Source organism: Oncorhynchus clarkii, chromosome 33 (genome assembly GCF_045791955.1).
Source record: "Oncorhynchus clarkii lewisi isolate Uvic-CL-2024 chromosome 33, UVic_Ocla_1.0, whole genome shotgun sequence".
NCBI classification, from domain to species: domain Eukaryota; kingdom Metazoa; phylum Chordata; class Actinopteri; order Salmoniformes; family Salmonidae; genus Oncorhynchus; species Oncorhynchus clarkii.
Genome location: NC_092179.1, coordinates 10,263,532 through 10,285,122, shown reverse-complemented (window position 1 = coordinate 10,285,122; position 21,591 = coordinate 10,263,532). Strand labels below are relative to the sequence as shown.

The 21,591-nt window shown below is 43.3% G+C and overlaps 1 protein-coding gene across 1 annotated transcript in view; it reads left to right on the top strand.

The window, feature by feature from the left end:
• The first annotated feature begins 1,031 nt into the window (after positions 1-1,031).
• The window catches only part of LOC139392815 (transcription factor EC-like), a 41,542-nt gene continuing 20,982 nt past the window's right edge, over positions 1,032-21,591 (top strand). The window contains exon 1 of the mRNA XM_071141093.1: positions 1,032-1,298. Coding sequence (XP_070997194.1) covers positions 1,032-1,298 — 267 coding nt within the window. The remainder of the gene's footprint in view (positions 1,299-21,591) is intronic.

The window sequence follows — 21,591 nt, the reverse complement described above, 5'->3', positions numbered from 1 at the left end:
GAATTACTTATTATAAATGTCGATAAATACAATTGTTAGACATGGAAATATAGATATACCTCTCCTTAATGCAACCGCTGTGTCAGATTTCCAAAAAACTTTACGGAAAAAGCAAACCATGCAATAATCTGAGACGGTGCGCAGAAAAAAATAAAATTATCCGCCATGTTGGAGAACAGAAATCAGAAATCACATTATAAATATTCCCTTACCTTTGATTATCTTCATCAGAATGCACTCCCAGGAATCCTAGTTCCACAATAAATGCTTGATTTGTTCGATAATGTCCATTATTTATGTCCAAGTAGCTACTTTTGTTAACGCGTTTAGTACACAAATCCAAATGCTTGTGCAGGTCCAGCCGAACATCGGACGAAAACTTCAAAAAGTTATATTACAGGTCGAAGAAACTTGTCAAACTATGTATAGAATCAATCTTTAGGATGTTATCATAAATCTTCAATAAAGTTCCAACCGGAGAATTCCTATGTCTGTAGAGAAGCCGTGGAACGCAGGTCGCTATCATGTGAAATGTGCATGACCGGGACCTGGCTCTCTTCCAGACCACTGACTCAAAGAGCTCCCATCCTGCTCCACAACACAGTAGAAGCCTCATTCAAGTTTCTAAAGATGGTTGACATCTAGTGCCCTAGGAAGTGCAACTTTATCCATATCCCACTGTGTATTCAATAGGGTCTGGGTTGAGAATCAACCAACCTCAGATTTCCCACTTCCTGTTTGGATTTCTTCCTAGGTTTTTGCCTGCCATATGAGTTCTGTTATACTCACAGACATCATTCAAACAGTTTTAGAAACCTCAGAGTGTTTTCTATCCAATACTAATAATACTATGCATATATTAGCAACTGGGATTGAGGAGCAGGCCATTTACTCTGGGCACCTCTGGGCACCTTTCATCCAAGCTGCTCAATACTGCCCCTGCAGCCATAAGACGTTTTAATGACTGTACAGGCCGTTGTCTGTCCTGTTTCTCTTTGACCCAGACAAGACCATCCGTGGAGAGGAGAGCCATGTTCGATTCTCAGACTGACCTGCCTGTGATGCAGCTGGTGAGGGGTCAACTAAGGGGACAGCCTGGGGGGGTGACGCAGGAATGCTTGGGCCCCCCAGGACCACACCGCCACCCCCATACGTGGCCCCAGCAGCACTGGCCCTACCCCTACCCTCCTCACCCTGCCTGTCCAACCCGGCCTGCCCACCCTCAATACCCATACCCAGAGGACTACTACACAGAGCAGCAGCCTCCAGCCTGGTATCAACCACACAACACATGGAAGGTATATGGACAACCTTCTTGTTTACTTTCTCACATGGGAGATAAACAACTCTTTCCTTATGTGCAGCCTATATGACTGATAGACAAATCTACTGTACATTGTAAAGCAGTGGTCCACCAAATCAACCAACCTTTTCTGAGTCAAGATCACTTTCATTGTTGTTCGGGACATTTTTTACAATCATATTTCAAAATTTGAGGCAGGCTATATGATCACACCGGTAATAGATTGATCAGTTGTTGTATTACTTCTGAGGCACAGCTGAGTGAGCATACATTTAAATAATTAGCTTTGCATTTGTGTTTTACTGGGCTGATGGTGCCTGCATCTGATGGTCAGTCTAAGCGGAGGGAGAGAGCAGCAGACCGACATGCTGACCACACAGCTCGAATTGCAAAATAAATGTCCACTTTAATGTTATTCAGTCATTGCACCCACACTGCTCGCGGGCGTCTGTGTAGCAAGGCACTGAAATAGAACTTGGTTCAAATGTTTTTTCATTCAACCTTTATTTAACTAGGCAAGTCAGTTAAGAACAAAATCTTATTTACAATGACGGAATACACCAGCCAAACCCAGACAACTGTGCACTGCCCTATGGGACTCCCAATCACGGCCTGTTGTGATAGAGCCTGGATTTGAACCAGGGTGTCTGCGGTGACACCTCTAGCACTGAGATGCAGTGCCTTCGACCGCTGCGCCTCTCGGGAGGCCACTTGGGAGCCCACTTGGGAATCCTATTTGTGACACTAGACAAGTCCCTCCTCTCCCATCTCCTCATTGGTTTTTAGGTGCATATACCCACGCGCTATCTCCTCATTGGTTTTTAGGTGCATATACCCACGCGCTATCTCCTCATTGGTTTTTAGGAACACATACCCATGTGGGTGATTGAAAGATTCACTGAGTTCCACACTCCAGTCCAGTTGGTGGTGGTAATGCACCTTAAAGTTGGTTGCCAACAGCCATATAAAGTCCAAAGGAAAAGAAGCCTGAAGGAGAAGAGATTGCTAGAAACGAACACAGTTGACCCTCTGGTGTGGGTGGACAAAATCAACATGGACGCGAGCGGTCTGGTCAGCATGTGATGGCCCATCTCTCAACGTTCCTCCACTCGCCCTTTCTTTTGTTGACACTGACCAAAAAGGGACACCAATTCTTCGCTATCAAAAAATAGCCAAGACGCTAATAATAACAATGCAAGTCTACCGATACACTTTCCTACTCGTTCGTCACAGTGCTTGTCGTGGCTTATAAAAGTGTTGACAGTGCCGAGCAAGAACATGAACATGAACTCCCTCATAAAAACAAAAGCTCTTTGCTGTATTCGTTGACAGTCTCTCTCTAGTCATGGTTTTAAACATTTAGAAATCTCACAGTATCAACTTTGCTGTAGCTTTTATTTATGCCTGCTACTGTTGCTGCCAACATGGTACCTTCGGACACATGAAGTGGTTCAAAATGGGAACACTTCTCCTACCCGGCGCGCAGGGCAGCTGAATCGAGTGCACCTACCGCCAACAGCAAAACGAATTCAAAATCAAAAAAGTACATTTTTTGTTGTTTTTTTCCCCCAGAATGTTTGGTGATTGAATAGGAATGCCTTGGAGATCGACCAGTTGTGATCTGTTGTAAAGTTTGGCTGTGGTGTTTTTAATTTGTCATTTTATTTTACCTTTATTTAACTGTATCAACGAAGGCACACCAATTCATAAATCAACAAGGTGAATGATGCTCATCGTTGTTGATCCTGTCACATTCTGGAGCTCATATGGCTGGGTATAGTAGGCAATTGAGGTGAGGCACCTATCTCTGTTCAAGGGCAGTGTTGTTACTGTCCCTGGCCCGGTGGTGGTGGTGGAATCTGTATTTTGATTAGATTAGAAACACCATATCAAACAAACCTTTGAGAGGAAAGCAATGGATGAGTGTGTTGTGTGAGGCTTGGCTGAGTGTGTGTGTGTCTGTCCATGCGTTTTGGTTGTCTCTGCTCTGCCATTGATAGTTAATCTCATGATGTGATTAAAAACGAATGCCGATGTCCGCACATTTGAGCCAGGAACCACCCAAAAAGGTTCTTTGTGTTTCAAGGGTCATTTCTCTGGAATTCTGTCCCACAGGATTTGGCCGGTATTGTCCTGAGAATAAGTCCTCCTCACAAAGTGCTGATGGACCACTGAGCCAAGACTGTCACTGGAATTATAGCGTTAAGATGTGTGTGCTTGTCTGTGTTTATTTTGGTTGTGCTAACGCTATGGCGTAAATCCAGTTTCTTTTGAGTATCCCCCCCCCCCCCCCTCTCTCTCTCTCCTCCCCTGGCTTCTAGCTATGCAACTGAGAGTTTATATATCCCAGTTTGGGGATGTTGGGGCTATAGTCTATGAAGTACAATAACTCCCAGCTCTGTTGCAGTTGGCCCAGATAGGTTACCCATAGCAAGAAATGAATCAGACTTGCGGCCGGTGTTGGGGAGAAGTCAGGGAAACTTCAAAGAAGCAATTCTGTTTTCTCTGGTCTGCAGGAGGCCTTTCATGTGTTAAAGTGTGTCTGGTTCAGGGGAGCTAAGGCCTCACTTGTGTCTCGGTGTGTGCCATTGAGTGTGTGTGTGAGAGAGAATGAGAGAGAGCGATAAAGAGTGTGTGTGTATACACCTGTGTATTCATTTGTGTTTGTACTCACACATGTGTTTGCCTGTGTGTGTGTAAGTGATAGCAAGAGGGCCTATCCTCTCAGAAGCAGGGTATCCCCTAAGGTTGCCGGGTGGCATGAGGGACGGATGGATAAGAATCCAGATTGTTAATGCACAAGCAGCCCCTGCTGTGAGCCTGATGATGCCTGATGTTGACTGTCTCAGGGAAGGTGGAGGTGAAGGGGTTGGTGGGGGGCCCAAAGCTGACAGCCCTATAGACCTCACTGAGGGGCTGGGTATAGAAAAGGGGGGAGGTGTAGTTAGGAGGGATAGGTAGGGATTCAGGCAGTGATCTGGCCAGACCACCCATCTGGGCTGGCGCAGTGCCCGGGGGTGTCGTGCTGTGGCCCACTAGGCCTGCAGTCAGTCAGCATGAGGGACTCTATCTATGTATCTACACACTCCAGTCCAGACCCCATCTCTGCTGGGATGAATCCAGAGATGGAGCCAGAGGTTGGATATTGAAGCCACAAAACCAGTGGTCTCCCAAGTGGCGCAGCCGTTTAAGGCACTGCATCTCGGTGCTTGAGGTGTCACTACAGACACCCTGGTTTGAATCCAGGCTGTATCACAACCGGTCGTGATTGAGAGTTCCATAGGACGGCGCACAATTTGTCCAGCGTCGCCTGGGTTTGGCCGGTGTAGGCCGTCATTCTAAATAAGAATCTGTTCTTAACTGACTTGCCGAGTTAAGCAAAACCAGGGCCTCTGTGGTTCAACAGAAAGGCTTTTATAGTGCAGGCCTACACACACTCTGAGTCTGCCTGGGAGACCCGAGGGCCAGTTGAAATGACTATACAGTACTGTAGCATTTTTTAACTATACCTAGGCTACTCAGCTTTTTTTAGGTTTCTTGTCTCTGGCCAGGATACAGTGTCAGAAACTAAAATATATGTAATATACTTTGTTGTATGTGGCTCGAGACGAACAACACTGTTGCCAATATATCCTCCAAACACCGGCTTCTCCGGCATAATCACTTAACTGTACATCTAATTGAATACTTTAGCTCTTTGCCCTGTGCGGGTTAACCCCCATTGAATGTGCATCTAGGTGTATTTACCATGACAATACTATAAGGTTGGTTAGCTTAGTGGTTTAATAGTGTAATTACAGTATCTCATTCACCCTGCTCGAGACAGCCCTGGGATAGTACATTTATCACTAACTACTTTTAGCCAGATAAAGATGGCCTCCATTGAACTGTATTTAATGGCTAGCTACTGTGTTCTTCTTGCTGTGTATCAGAGACGGAAACAAATATGAAAATCAATAGATGTAATATCGCTGGGAGGAAATAAGACATTAACACCAGCAAATAGGTCAATACGTACAGTACCAGTCAAACGTTTGGACACACCTACCCATTCAAGGGTTTTTCTTACTTTTTAAAAACTATTTTCTACATAATAGAAAATAGTAATAGTGAAGACATCAAAACTATGTGTAACGAACCTCGTCCTCTTCTGAGGAGGAGAAGCGAGAAGGATCGGAGGACCAAAACGCAGAGTGGTAAGTGTCCATAATGTTTATTTTAAAACATAAACGTAGACTGCCCACCCAACTCACGTCCTGACCATACTAAAACAAAGATAAAATAACAGAACTAAGGTCAGAACGTGACACTATGAAAGAACACATATGGAGCCATGTAGTAACCAAAACAGCGTTAAACAAATAAAAATATATTTTATATTTGAGATTCTTCAAAGTAGCCACCCTTTGCCTTGATAAGCACTTGTTGGCTGCTTTTCCTTCAATATGCGGTCCAACTCATCCAACACCATCTCAATTGGGTGGAGGTTGGGTGATTGTGGAGGCCAGGTCATCTGATGCAGCACTCTATCCCACTTTAAATAGCCCTTACACAGGTCAAATAGCCCTTACACAGCCTGGAGGTGTGTTGGGTCATTGTCCTGCTGAAAAACAAATGATAGTCCCACTAAACGCAAACCAGATGGAATGGCGTATCGCTGCAGAATGCTGTGGTAGACATGCTGGTTAAGTCTGCCTTGAATTCTAAATAAATCACAGACCATGTCACCAGTAAAGCACACCCTGGAATGAGTATGTGTGTTCAAACTTTTGACTGGTACTGTATATCTCATACTGTACTTTCCTCCCCGATGGTTAACAGAAGGAAATGCACTTAAAAAACAAATGACATGTAAAAATACACATGAATTCATTCCAGCATTAAATACATTAAAGTAATGATCTTGTTTGACGTTTGGCGATTTTCAGATGTGATTCGTAACAGCATTTAAATGTTGTGTTTTACGACATGGGGGAAATAGACTTTCGACTGAAGAATGTGGCTGTTTTTTTATGAATGTGTTTTGCTTTTCGTGTATTGTGGTGTAATGTGTTTATTGTATTTTGATGTGTATTGTGGTGCTATACAGGGCCCATCTGGAAAAGAGACCTTGGTCTCAGCGTTGACTCCCTGTCAAAATAAATGTTAATAGTAATAATACCATGTCATCCCGGGACAGTCCCGTATGTCAGACCATTTTCAGGTGACCCACCTTTTCTTCCTTTCCATATATCAAATGGATACACACACACACACACACACACACACACACACACACACACACACACACACACACACACACACACACACACACACACAGTGTGTGCCAGTCCTGAGTCCCAGTCCCAGTCCTGAGGCACCCCTCCCCCTCATTGTGGGTTCTTGGCAGCCTCACGGGCCTAGGCTGGGGCTTGAGACAGGACAGGGACGGCCTTCTGTGTGTGTGCCAACTCTCAGATCCCTGCCCCATCATCCACATACACACAGGGCCTACTGCACACTGGAACACTGGCCCCCATTAAACAAGCAGCCCCCCACATACTAGACGTTATGAGATGAATGCAGTGCATGTAGCAGGTGTCTGCCAAAATTCCATTCCTATTTAAACCTCCCGGCCCATACCAGCGGTTAATCCTATTACGGCTAATTGAGTGAAGTCGTCAGTCTTTTTCAGTTAAACCAAGTTCAGCCTCTAATAGGATTCAAAAGAAAAGCTACAATGGTACAATGCATGAAATAGAATAAGCAACCAGTTAGTCCAGTGGTGTGTGGCTGGAGCAGTGAGCGGTGAGCATGGGCTAGTATGGCCTGAGGAGATCTGCCGCCCTCCCCTCCGCTGATTTGGGATCTGTTTTATAATGAGAGAGGGGTGAGGCCGGGGTCTCAGGAGGCTAGAGGTGCTGAGAGGGGGATCAGGACTCAGTGGTGGGAGGGTGTGGTGGTGGGTTGAGGTGCTTATGGTACTAGTGAGGGGTTTGAGGTGGGGGATGTTTGTGGTTGGTGTGGGGAGGTTTGTGGACGGTGACGTTCCTGTCTGATTATTGGATAGATCCTTATCCCACTGTGCTCATCAAAGGGACCACACAAGGGATAAATGCTCTATTATTTGTGTCATGTTCACGGACAATATGAACCTGGAGTCCATTTCACGCGGATCATATTTTAGAGAAATAGGAATTGCTTCAGCAAAGCCCTTCACATTTCATCATTTCCCTACGTTCTAAGTGGTGAAGCAGACAAATTGTTCCAAAATCGTTCGTGATCTCGATTTTGTTAACACCACCAGGTCAAATACACCAGTGGCCTCGTGAAAGACCCTAGTGTGATCTTATCTTGTCCTTCCTAGTCACCTATGACCTGCTACCTATCTAAAAAGGATGAGATGTGAGAGAAGACTCCAAACTCCTTCAGACCCACTAATTTGATGTAACTTAGCCCCCTCATCCCTTCACCCCCATGTCCCTTCTCCGGCAACCAAGTTAGGCCAAACTGGGACACCTATTACCAGTGGCGTCAGGAACGAACCTTTGGAGAGGGAAAAGGGACCAGTCTGAGACCAGTCTTAGTCAGTGGTGCTGGGCTGCATGTACTCCCTTTGAAGCGCACAACCATGGAGACCAGGCTAGCAGTGACTACCTTTAAAGAGCACAGCCATGGAAACCAGGCTAGTAGGTGACTCCCTTTTGAAGAGGACAACCATGGAGACCAGGCTAGCAGTGATACACAGTCACATTAACTAGACCACTATGAACACAGTAGGGGTGAGACTAGAGACACGTCTGTCTGTTCATGACAGACAACTATTAGTCTCCCTAGGCAGACAGGCTGTTGCCAGGGTGGCAGGTAGCCTGGCGGTTAAGAGCGTTGGGCCAGTAACCGAAAGGTCGCTGCTTTAAATCTTAGTTTCCGACAAGGTGGAAAAATCTGCCGTTTAGCAAGAAAGTTAACCCCCACAACAACTGCTCCCCGGGCGCCGATGATGTGAATTAAGGCAGCCCCCCGCACCTCTCTGATTCAGAGGGATTGGGTTAAATATGGAAGACACATTTTGGTTAAATGCATTCAGTTGTGCAACTGACTAGGTGTCCCCTTTTCCCTAGATCTGAGATTTTCATCACTAGACAACTAAGGGAGCATTTAGAGGACTAGCTGGCATAGAAAGACCACAGCCACACGTCGAAAATAAATACAAATCTTATTTTGGTTTCGGAGATGCAGTAAACTGAATTAAAAACCAAAAATACAATTACTGATAAGATATGCAGTATGAGATATGCAATATCTTATACATGTATATTTAAATTGTACGCAACTAAATTCAATTTTAAAATCCCTCAATAATTGGGCTCCCGAGTGGCGCAGTGGTCTAAGGCACTGCATCTCAGTGAAAGGGGTGTCACTACAGTCCCTGGTTTGAATTCAGACTGTATCACACCTGCCTGTGATTGGGTGTCCCATAGGGCGGTGCACAATTGGTCCAGCGTCATCTGGGTTTTGCTGGGGTGTGCTGTCATTGTAAATAAGAATTTGTTCTGAACTGACGTACCTTGTTAAATAAAGGTATAAAAAAGACTGGTTTAACCACATCCTGAAATAATATAATAGGTTAAAAAGAATGTGAAATTTCACTAAGACTGGCCCAATATAGAGCTGTAAAATTCACAACTCTCATTTTCTACAGTCTACTTAGAACAATCCCTTAAGTCCCCTAAGTGTTTAAAGAGCTTACAGGCAAAAAAAACAACAGCAATTACTGAGCTAATTCAAATCCTCACACTAATTCCATCGGTGGATGCTGCACTGTGGAGTATCTTGCTGTCCTGTATATTTTATACATATAAATAAAAGTACATTATCTATCTGTAGAATCGCCCATGAAAACGTTCCCTTTCCTCACCCATCATCTCCAGACAAGGACACGACATCTCCGTGTTCATGATTTCAGATGGAGGGAGAGATAAAGTGGCCCGACAGACAATAAGTTGCCGTCTTTTCCTCACACTGACACGGGTTGCTTAACAGATGACGGCCCCCTCTCCTCCGCCATGGCCTTCACCGCTAGGATAATATGTCCTTTTGTTTCTTGTATTTACATGGAGTCCTCTGTGATGTTGAGGGTGTATGACTTGCCCTGCAGTAGTAAAAGGGGAGTCCATATCATTGGATCCCAACATGATCAGCTACAGTATAATGCCGAATCAGTGCTTCTTGTTGGAGGTGGTCTCTCTAGCAAAAGAGACGTTATCTCAACGAGACTGTCCTGTATAAATGAGGGTTTAATTCAATTCAAAATGAAAGGGGGTAAGAAGAATGTCTCTGTGTTTGCAGTCCACTGGGTATTTTCTAGGCCTATTCTATTCTAGCTTGGTTCCAGTCTGATTTATATTTGGCAACAGAGGAGTTTGAGGAGTTGGCTAACATACGGATCTGAGACAAGGCTAGTGCCATTCTTTATTGGGCCACATACTTCTGAAGTGCACAACCCATGTATTGTGGAGTTTAGTATCTTACTTGGTAGGATAGATAGACAGAAAGACAGACAACAGCGTGATTGACTATACTTTATCTATACTATCTATCTATACCGTAAATCAAGTGTGGCCTTTCCAACAGGCCGTTAAACTGGCTCAAGCTGTGACAGAGCTCAGGGCGGTTAACCCTTCATTAAGCTGTTGGACATTAAATGGAAAGCGCAAGCAAAGTCCACTGTGGAGGGACAAAGAGAGCCGTGTAGTTTTAGCTGGGTTTGACTTGTGGGAATCAAGGTTAGGGAGTTAGGGACAGAGAGTGTCTTCAATGGCTGGTTGAAGCATGAGTTGTGGGTTTGAATATGTTACATAACAAGCTAAGTCACTTTGGATAAAATTCTTTAAATACTAAAATTGTCATGAATGATTACACAGAGAATTTATCCCTCCTGTCAAAGACATGCTAGTTGTGCCACTAGAGGTTCTGGGTTTGAGTCCAGGCTCTGTCGCAGCCAGCCGAGACCAGGAGACCCATGGGGCGGCACGCAATTGGCCCAGCGTCGTTAGGGGAGGGTTTGACCGGCAGGGATGTCCTTGTTCCATTGCGCACTAGCGACTCCTGTGGCGGGCCGGGACAAGACTGTAACTACGATGAGACAAGACTGTAAGAGACAAGACTGTAACTACCAATTGGATACCATGAAAAAAGGGTAACATTATTCTTTTTTTAAAACAATGATGGACCTATATATTGCCCTTTTTCCGGCCTGCAAATTGATTTGGACAAAAAAAAAAATCAGGCCCGTGCTAAAAAGTTTGCCCACCACTGGTCTAAATGGTAAATTCCCCTGTTAGCATCACCAACCCCAACGACCCCCAAATAAGTGAGGGGGGAGAGGGGTGTTGGTGTTGTGGAATGTACAAACCAAAAATATTAAGAAAGAGAACCCAAAAGAAACAAAGGGGGGCCAGGAGAAAAAGTAAAAGATTAAAAAAATTAAAGAATTGGATTAATTGGCATAATGCAAGGTGGCTAGGCACAGCGAGGGAGAGTGTCAGTGTTACTAGGCAGAATCCCCACCATCCTCCAAGTAAGACAGTCTGCACAATTAGCCGTGCGACCCTTGACCCCGGTCAGAATAATTAATGAATAACAGAGGGGATAAAGACAAAAGACGTGGAGCGGTGTGGGTGAGGAGCACAGGCGGCGTAATACATCAAAGCAGGCCGGTAATTGGCCCGGTGGCTTTCATTCTTTGCCCTATTTCTTTCAATTCATTGACTCAAAATAATGGGTTCAGGTTCATTATCAACAGGTCGTAAGCTCTGGGAGTGCAAAACTTTCAACAGTGTAGTGGTTAGGCTGTGCTGAGCTGGGCTGTGCTATGTTGATGGGTGAGTGCTAAGCTAGCTAGTCCACCGAGACCTGACGGCATTATTAGCCAATAACGTCCAGGGAAAAGTAAAGGGTTGGACAGATACAGAAGCGAAAAGTCATCATATTTTAAGAACAGTTTAAACTGGAAGAAACACTGCTACGATCAAGCGATAGCCATTATGCTGGAATATAATTGGTATGGGCAGGTAAGTCAAACGGAAATGCTGTTTATAGTTGTGTATTGTTTTGTGTCACTCATTTCAAAGTAAGATGAGAAATAATGTCGAATAAATAACAATAATTATCAAACGGTACAAATATAATATAATATGGCATCACTCTTTGAGAATTATGGGCATTTTACCAATTCACCAATAACATTTTCAATAGAGTACACGAATGGACCATGTGCATGCAAAGTTGAAACAATTTAATTCACTTTTAGATAATGCAACAAAGCCAGGAAAAGGATCATCCAAAGTTTGATGAACTCTGATGGCCAGATAGATATCCCTTTGTCAAGGCCCAACCACTTGGTCTACAGATAATCATCTCTGGCATGCTCTTATCAGGACCACTCGTCTTCTCCAGCAGTGTGGTTATCCTGTAGGGTGAGACGCGTAGTCGAGTTAGGATAACAGGCTACGAGATTAACAACACGTGCACGGGGATAGTCTGGTGACGTCAGCAATGTTATGGCTACATGATTACTGTAATATTATTATTACACTAATAGTCTAATGACCATGTAATACGCACATGGTCATAGAACAAGTAGAAGGGGAAGAGAGTTGTGGCATTTCAAATAATGTTTTTTTTTTTTTAAAGGTGAAAGCTATAGTAAGGGCTGCAACCTGAGTATTTAACAGGTTTTCTGAGGTTTCTCCCTTACACTGAGTAGTTGGAGGAGTAGTTGGAAGGATCGGAGGACCAAAATGCAGCGTGATATGTGCTCATCGTGAATTTAATGAACAGAGAACACTTGAACAAACTATACAAAACAATAAACTAATAACGACCGTGAAGCTATAATAAGAACTGTGCTGACAGGCTACCTAAATATGGTTTCCAATCAGAGACAGCGACTAACACCTGCCTCTGATTGAGAACCATATCAGGCCAAACACAGAAACAGACAAACTAGACATCCAACATAGAATGCCCACTCAGATCACACCCTGACCAAACAAAACATAGAAACATACAAAGCAAACTATGGTCAGGGCGTGACACGGAGGTCCAAAAACAATCTTTTGAGACATGCCATGCAAAGAGAATTATAGATAGGGGCGGCAGATAGCCAAGTGGTTTTAAGAGCATTTGGCCAGTAACCCAAAGGTCGCTGGTTCAAAACCCCGAGCCGACTAGGTGAGAAATCTGTTGATGTGCCCTTAACCCGAATTGCTCTGGATAAGAGTGTCTGCTAAAATGTAACAATTTGAAATAGGCCTGTTATCAATTCAAACTGAGGACAACATCTTGAGACTGATACTCTGTGTTGCCTGATCACAGACAGAGCTGTGTCCTTTAAGCATTCCATGTCAAAGGACACAATTCAGAAGGAACTGAAACATCAGACTATGTGTAATTAGCCCAACTCACGCTACATACCATGGCGGAGAGAAGAGTGTAGGAGAGTTTAACTCAATTGCCTTAACCCGAGCTTTCAAGCGGAAGACACGTGATTGTTGTAAAAAAAAACACCTCCGCACTTGTCATGGTTCCTATCTAACCTCTTACAACTCACTCTTCTTTCTTTTATTTTAAATTGTGCTTTAATTGCAATTCATATCCTAATAAGTCTAAAGTCAGTCTTTTGGTCTGGAGCGCACCCCGGTGTGATGAAAAGACGGGTGTCGTGTCACATTAGCCTCAGACAGGTGCTCACTCCCTTTCTCTCCCTTTCTCTCGCTCTCTTTCCATCCCGCGCATCAGATCATAGTGATGCTGAGCCCCCCAAAAGGAGGGAGAGAGGTGAGAGAAACATCTCAGGAATGTTAACACTGGGATTATTAGCCGTCTCTCGCTACATTAAAAAGACCAGGCTGAAACAACTGTTGGAGCTCTTTAAAGATCGCTATGTTACACCTTTAAAGGGCCTGCTGCTGAGCTGACCCACTCTGACATCACACGGAACACCGTTTGAACTATCATGGCAGCTAGTACTTGGGGTTCAGTGGGTTTGAGTGAAGTCAAAAACATCTAAACTGTTATCCTATTCTGAGATGAAGATTAAAGAGAACCCCCGATAATTGATTGTTTTTGCAGGTTAGAATCCCTGTGATCGTTCTTGTTCTCGACCAATAGCTATAGTATAGATCAGGGATGGGCAACGTTGATGGGGGTTGGGGCCACCCAAAAAATCTGAACTCTGCATACCCACACATGCAGTAAGTGCCAGCCCTGCCATTTGGGTGCCTCTAACCAAAACATTTGAGGGACCCTCCTCCTCCTTACGATTAAAACGTTTTTTTGACCGTGGAGAAAAAGTTTTAGAGTTACATTCCTACCATTCTACACATTTTTGCCATGGGGCAGAGAGAAGATGTTGCAGTTTTAGAGCAATTGGGTGGAGAGAAATGTTTGGTAATTCAACCATAATTCGACCAAATTTAGATAGCTGGACGGTAGACTAATTTACCAATCTAAACAAATTTAGCTGACATGGGCTAATCGAGTGGCTGTCTGTGACACAGAAAAACTGCTGTCACACAACCACATTTCCAAATTGCATCTTGTGTATTCTCCTATTCTAACTCTCAACTGTAAATTGAGACCCTCAACAGTTTTTAAATGTGTTTTTCTTTTTTTGGGGGGGGGGGGGTTTGACCCATGGGAAACCAGTTGCTCATCCCTGGTATAGATTGTGCTAGCCTACACCTGCTACTATATGCATGCAAATCAGAGTAGATCAGCTGGTCATCAGAAGGTTTTAGAAGCGAGGAGAACTTAGAAGGAGGAGAGGCTTCTCCTCCACATGCAGACAGGCTAAGAGTACAGCTGATTCGTACATTTCCTCCATGACTGTCTTGGCGCTCGATCCTGGCCCAGGTCCTAAAGAGACAGGACTGGGATGGGGGACTGGGACAGAGACCCCTGGACAAGGGGAGACAAGGCCCTTCTTTGACAGGCCGGCCAAGGGAGGCTGGCACAGTGGTGTACTTTGTACTCCCCGCTCTTGGGGCCTTGTCTTCTTCGATATCAAATTAAACTCAGGCTGAGCTGATTAATCAATTAAGAAATGAGGGGGGTCCATTGATCCAATTTAAAGCAGACTGGCCTTGGACAATTTATGTATTAATCTATAAAGAAATGATTGAATATTAAAATCTATTTGATTAAGTTAAAACAGTACCGTTATGAACTCTATAGTAGAGTACTTTGGGGAAATGTCATGGTTCTTTGCACCCCTCTGTCTGTTGTCAGTGGAAAAAATACATTTGCTTTGCTGGCAAGCCGAATTGTAAGTATTTATAGAACTTTAGTAGACAGTAAAGTCAAATTTAAAGCCAGTTAAACAAACAGAATACACAGGTCAATTACAGTGCCTTCAGAAAGTACTCATACTCCTTGACTTATTCCACATTTTGTTGTTTTACAGCCTGAATTCAAACTGGATTAAAAAAAAAAACAATTCACTGCTCTACTGAGGGACCTTAGAGATAATTGTATGTTTGGGGTACAGAGATGAGGTAGTCATTCAAAAATCATGTTAAACACTATTGTTGCACACAGAGTCCATGCAACTTATTATGTGACTTGTTTAAGCACATTTGTACTCCTGAAGTTATTTAGGCTCGCCGTAACAAATGGGTTGAATACTTATTGACTCAAGACAATTCAGCTTCTCATATTTGATTAATTGGTAAACATTTCTAAAAACATAATTCCACTTTGACATTGTGGGGTATTGTGTGTAGACCAGTGACAAAATAAAATGTAAATGTAATCCATTTTAAATTCAGGCTGCAACATCAAAATATGGAAAAAGTCAAGGGACGTGAATCCTTGTGATGATCTTGTAAAATGTATATCCAGTCATTATTCCCTTGGGTAAGACATTTTTTGTCACCGTATTTGTCTGACCCATGGCATGTATCAGATTTAACAAGGCTAATAGAAGTGTATAAAAGTGACCGTGATGTATGATTATGGGTAAACAACACTTAGCTGGGCCACGCAATGCCAGCATTGAGAGTTAAGATGACTTATGGATCTTTTATACATATAACGTATTCACATTATATGGGTACTGTCAATCAGTGTCTTGTGAGCATAACCACAATAATGATTTTAATTTATGATCTGGCAACTTTTCTTAAATCCTAATTGCTTTACACTGTATGTGGGTTAACTTACCACCTTGCTTCTACTACCAGAGCATAGAAAGCACCAGACTGACCTCATAACCAGACAGGGGACAGTATTCTACCTCCTCCCCCTTATCCTTCACTCCTCAGGCTTACGCTCGGTTCTAACCTCCGCCTGGGTGCCTCTGGGTAGCACAGGTCCTCTCCTGTGTGCGCGTGTGCTCTGTCGCCCTCTCCCCTGTCCCCGTCTGTAAACATGCAACTGTGCGGCGACAGGGGACCAAAGACGCTCAGGACAAACGCGCCTTTGTCCGCCACACACAAACCACATATTATTTGTTCTTGTAAGGTCAAAGTTGATCAAATGTTCTGCTTAGTTCTCATTAAACAGCTATTGCATTATTTGATTTCCCACAATCAGATTAGGGGGGGGGGGGGGGGGGGGGTGTAATGAATATATTGAGTGAAAGGTTTTGAACGGTGGCTTGCAGATTTAGCCCACATATATACTTAATGTGCACTTTCAAAAGTTTGGGGGAGAATTTTACTCCAGGGAGATCCAAAAGGTCAGCTGGAGGAGGAGGTAAGGCAGGGATGCGACCAGCGTAGATTTTGATCTCCAGTCTGCACGTTCTAAGCCAGGCAGGGCTGCTTTTAGTAACTCTGATATAGGAGGAATCAATGAAAGATGATTCACAACACGCAGTAAATATCACCCTGGTCGGAATGAAACCATTTTTCTGAGCTGTCAGCTTTTCTCCCTCAGTCACAGAGTAGAATATAAATCAAAACAATAGGAACGCAGCATGAGCTTCCCAGAATCAGACAGCCATGACAGGCCAGCTAATAGTTCCCTCTCATTTCATCTACCCTGACATTTGGTGCAAAATGGACCAATTGCTTTCCATTATCTCACCTCTATCGGATGGCTTTCTGCTCTGAGCGGAAGCTAGGATGGTCGGCAGTCATTGTTTACCTAAATGTTCCTGAAATAAGACAGACCAAGAAGGCTTAACCATTAATGATTAAATATAAGGTTGGAGGTTTACAGTCGGTATGGTCTAGGCAGCTATAAAGTGAAGGGTAATTGCATTGTGTTCAGCCTGACTATCAGTGTAACAATGTAAAAACTGAAGATATACTGTAGGCTATAGACTCTAGACATAGAGAAGATCATAGACAGTTGAAGTCGGAAGATTACATACACTTAGGTTGGAGTCATTAAAACTCATTTTTCAACCACTCCACAAATTTCTTGTTAACAAACTATAGTTTTGGCAAGTCGTTTAGGACATCTACTTTGTGCATGACACACGTTATTTTTCCAACAGTTGTTTACAAACAACAGATTATTTCACTTATTATTCACTGTATCACAATTCCAGTGGGTTAGAGGTTTACATACACTAAGTTGACTGTGCCTTTAAACAGCTTGGAAAATTCCAGAAAAGTATGTCATGGCTTCAGAAGCATCTGATAGGCTAATTGACATAATTTGAGTCAATTGGAGGTGTACCTGTGGATATATTTCAAAGCCTACCTTCAAACTCAGTGCTTCTTTGCTTGACATCATGGGATAATCAAAATAAATCAGCCAAGACCTCAGAAAAAAAATGTAGACCTCCACAAGTCTGGTTCATCCTTGGGAGCAATTTCCAAACGCCTGAAGGTACCACGTTCATCTATACAAACAATAGTACGCAAGTATAAACACCATGGGACCACGCAGCCGTCATACCGCTCAGGAAGGAGATGCGTTCTGTCTCCTAGAGATGAACGTACTTTGGTGCGGAAAGTGCAAATCAATCTCAGAACAACAGCAAAGTAGCTTGTGAAGATGCCATGCAGAAGCCGCTGCTCCAAAACCGCCATAAAAAAGCCAGACTATGGTTTGCAACTGCACATGGGGACAAAGATCGTCCTCTGGTCTGATGAAACAAATATAGAACTGTTTGGCCATAATGACTATCGCTATGTTTGGAGGAAAAAGGGGGAGGCTTTCAAGCTGAAGAACACCATCCCAACCGTGAAGCACAGGGGTGGCAGCATCATGTTGTGGGGGTGCTTTGCTGCAGGAGGGACTGGTGCACTTCACAAAATAGATGGCATCATGAGGTAGGACAATTATGTGGATATATTGAAGCAACATCTCAAGACATCAGTCAGGAAGTTAAAGCTTGGTCACAAATGGATCTTCCAAATGAACAATGACCCCAAGCAAACTTTCAAAGTTGTGGCAAAATGGCTTAAGGACAACAAAGTCAAAATTCACCCAACTTATTGTGGGAAGGCTACCCGAAATGTTTGACCCAAGTTAAACTTTTTAAAGGCAATCCTACCAAATGCTAACTTAGTGTATGTAAACTTCTGACCCACTGGGAATGTGATGAAAGAAATAAAAGCTGAACTAAATAATTATCTCTACTATTATTCTGACATTTCACATTTTTAAAATAAAGTGGTGATCCTAACTGACCTAAGACGGGGAATTTTAACTCTGATTAAATGTCAAGAATTGAGAACATTTTTTAGTTTAAATGTATTTGGCTAAGGTGTATGTAAACTTCCGACTTCAACTGTATTGACTGCCTATATAGAATCAATTAGACAATGTTTGTACCATGTTTGTGCTGCTGCCACATGTTGTTGTCATGTTGTGTTGCTACCATGCTGTGTTATGTGTTGCTACCATGCTGTGTTATGTGTTGCTGCCACGCTGTGTTGTTGTCTTAGGTTTCTCTTTGTGTCGTGTTGTGGTATCTCTCTTATCGTGATGTCTGTTTTGTCCTAAAACATTCTTATCCCAGCCATGTCCCCACAGGAGGCCCTTTTTGCCTCTTGGTAGGCCGTCATTGTAAATACGATTCTGTTCTTAACTGATCTGCCTAGTTAAATAAAGGTTCAATAAAAAATGCAAAAAGACAGCATAAAATGCTTACGACAAAAACAAATCTGGTGTGAGATAATAATAAGATAATAAGAACACTCTGAGCGTGGTAAAATATGAAATCAAGTAGAACAATAAAATGGCGGTGGTTAAAATAAGACATAGTATTTCACTTTTTCCCTTCAAATTCAATCAATTTGTGAAAATAGATTTCGCCAATGGAGAGGCCATCAGTGAAAATATCATTGCGTTAGGTATACAGTACTACAATGCCAGTATTCAGTCTGCTTTTGACATGCATCCTTTTCAGACTACCACTTTGCTATCGGAACATCTACTTAAGAAAATATCCAATATATCATAGGAGGAACCATAGGAGGATGGGCTCATTGTAATACCCGGAATGGAATCCATGGAACGGTGTCAATGTGGTCTGCATGTGTTTGGTCAGTTTGATACCATTCCATGTATTTATTTCAGCCATTACAACGAACCCATCCTCCTATAGCTCATCCCACCAGCCTCCTCTGTAGGCTGGTATCTTCTTGGAGGTGAAAAAAACGTGGGTACATTTGTCCCATGAAATTGTACTCTACTTGAGTTACGTTATAGACATCTCTTTACTGAGTGCATATCTTAGGACCTCAATGGTACAGAAGTGACAGCTCGGTACTCCCATTCCCTCTCTGCCAAAACACAGATTAAAGTAGCCTGCAATACCACTTCTCTTAACCTCACCCAGAGGATGACAATAAAGAGGATCCATTTAGTCCCAGACCAGTGGTCAACCTAGTGGTCAGCCATGGTTAGGGACAAAGATGCCCTTCAAAACCGCAGACACAGACACAGCAGTTTACCCATGGGCCACTGCTCTGCGGCACTGGGCAGCTTTGTGTCTGAGGGTCAGGGAGGATGGAGGAGTCATGTGGCAGGAGATGGCCATTTGGTGATTCAGGGAGAGGTGAGGGTTTCGTGAGTGCCTTCAGGGAGGTTTACGATTCAAGATTTTTCAAACTATTACTTCCTGAAGTTGAAGCTGCTCGTGCTTGTGTAAACTTGTGCGTAATGACAAGGACAGCTATGGCCACTTCATGGTAGCCTAGTGGTTAAGAGAGATGGGCCAGTAACTAGAAGGGCGCTGGTTTGATTCCCCGAGCCGACTAGATTAAAAATCTGTTGATGTACCCTTGAGCAAGTCACTTTACCCTAAGTGCCCTGGATAAGAGTGTCTGCTAAAGGTAAGATGGACACAGGGGACATTCTGAGCTCTCAAATTGCAATGTTTCAGTTGATCATGCTTCTCGAATCAGTAACACTTTATTTGGATATCCCATCTGCAGATACTCTACAATCTATCTAAAGACCATCAGTAACATGTCAACTGCACATCTATTGACTGAATAAGAACTAGTCTGTCGTTCATCTACAGGTGGTCAACAAACTACTTGTAGACTATCAGCAGCTTTTTTAACAGCATTGCCTTTAGCCTTTCAGTAGCATCTCAACATCTCATCATTTTCAACAACATAGTGAACAAAACACCTGAAAACACAGGGAGAACCTTACAGGCACCCCTCACATTGGCACTGCTAGCTTCTAATCTCTGTCATTTAAGCAGGAGCAAAGAGAAGGACGCAGGGAAGGAGGAGGATGACCTTAGATGCCTTAGCTCCCAGGTGTCCCTGTGAACAGCCTCTTGTCATCCATGACAGGGAAGGACCGGGCTAATTGATTTAAAAGAGTGAAAATCGCATTACTCCATTTGGCTGTAATTGCGTCTCCTGCGAAATGACTAAAGAAGAACTGTGCCATTCATCACCCCTCTCCACCCTATGAACCTATTAGAAGTGAATGAAATTGTTTGTAACGTTGCTGCTCCTCTTATTGAAAAGTCTTGATTTGTGTGTGTGTGTGTGTGTGTGTGTGTGTGTGTGTGTGTGTGTGTGTGTGTGTGTGTGTGTGTGTATGAGCATGTGTGTGTGTGTATGAGCATGTGTGTGTGTGTATGAGCATGTGTGTGTGTGTATTTTTTATTATTTTCTACATTGTAGAATAATAGTGAAGACATCAAAACTATGAAATAACACACATGGAATCACATGGAAACCAAAAAATGTTTAACAAATCAAAATATATTCTATATTTGAGATTCTTCTAAGTTGCCACCCTTTGCCTTGATGACAGCTTTGCACACTTTTGGCATTCTCTCAACCAGCTTCATGAGGTCGTCACCTGGAATGCATTTCACCTAACAGGTGTGCCTTGTCAAAAGTTAATTTGTGGAATTTTTTTCCTTCTTAATGCTTTTGAGCCAATCAGTTGTGTTGTGACAAGGTAGGGGTGGTATACAGAAGATAGCCCTATTTGGCAGAAGACCAAGTCCATATTACGGCAAGAACAGTTTAAATAAGCAAAGAGATATTACAATCCATCATTACTTTTAAGACATGAAGGTCAGTCAAATCAGAAAATTTCAAGAACTTTGAAAGTTTCTTCAAGTTCAGTTGCAAAAACCATCAAGAGCTATGATGAAACTGGCTCTCAAGAGGACCGCCACAGGCAAGGATGACCCTGCTGCAGAGGATAAGTTCATTAGAGTTAACTGCACCTCAGATTGCAGCCCAAACAAATGCCTCACAGAGTTCAAGTAACAGACACATCTCAACATCAACTATTCAGAGGAGACTGCGTGAATCAGGCATTCTTGGTCGAATTGCTGCAAAGAAACCACTACTAAAGGACACCAATAATAAGATGAGACTTGCTTGGGCCAAGAAACACGAGCAATGGACATTAGACCGGTGGAAATCTGTCCTTTGGTCTGATGAGTCCAAATTTGAGATTTTTGGTTCCAACCGCCATGTCTTTGTGAGACGCAGAGTAGGTGAACGGATGATCTCCACATGTGTGGTTCCCACCTTGAAGCATGGAGGAGGATGTGTGATTGTGTGGGGGTGCTTTGCTGGTGACACTGTCTGTGATTTATTTAGAATTCAAGGTACACTTAACCAGCATGGCTACCACAGCATTCTGCAGCGATACGCCATCCTATCTGGTTTGCACTTAGTGGGACTATCAAATCAAATCAAATCAAATTTATTTATATAGCCCTTCGTACATCAGCTGATATCTCAAAGTGCTGTACAGAAACCCAGCCTAAAACCCCAAACAGCAAGCAATGCAGGTGTAGAAGCACGGTGGCTAGGAAAAACTCCCTAGAAAGGCCAAAACCTAGGAAGAAACCT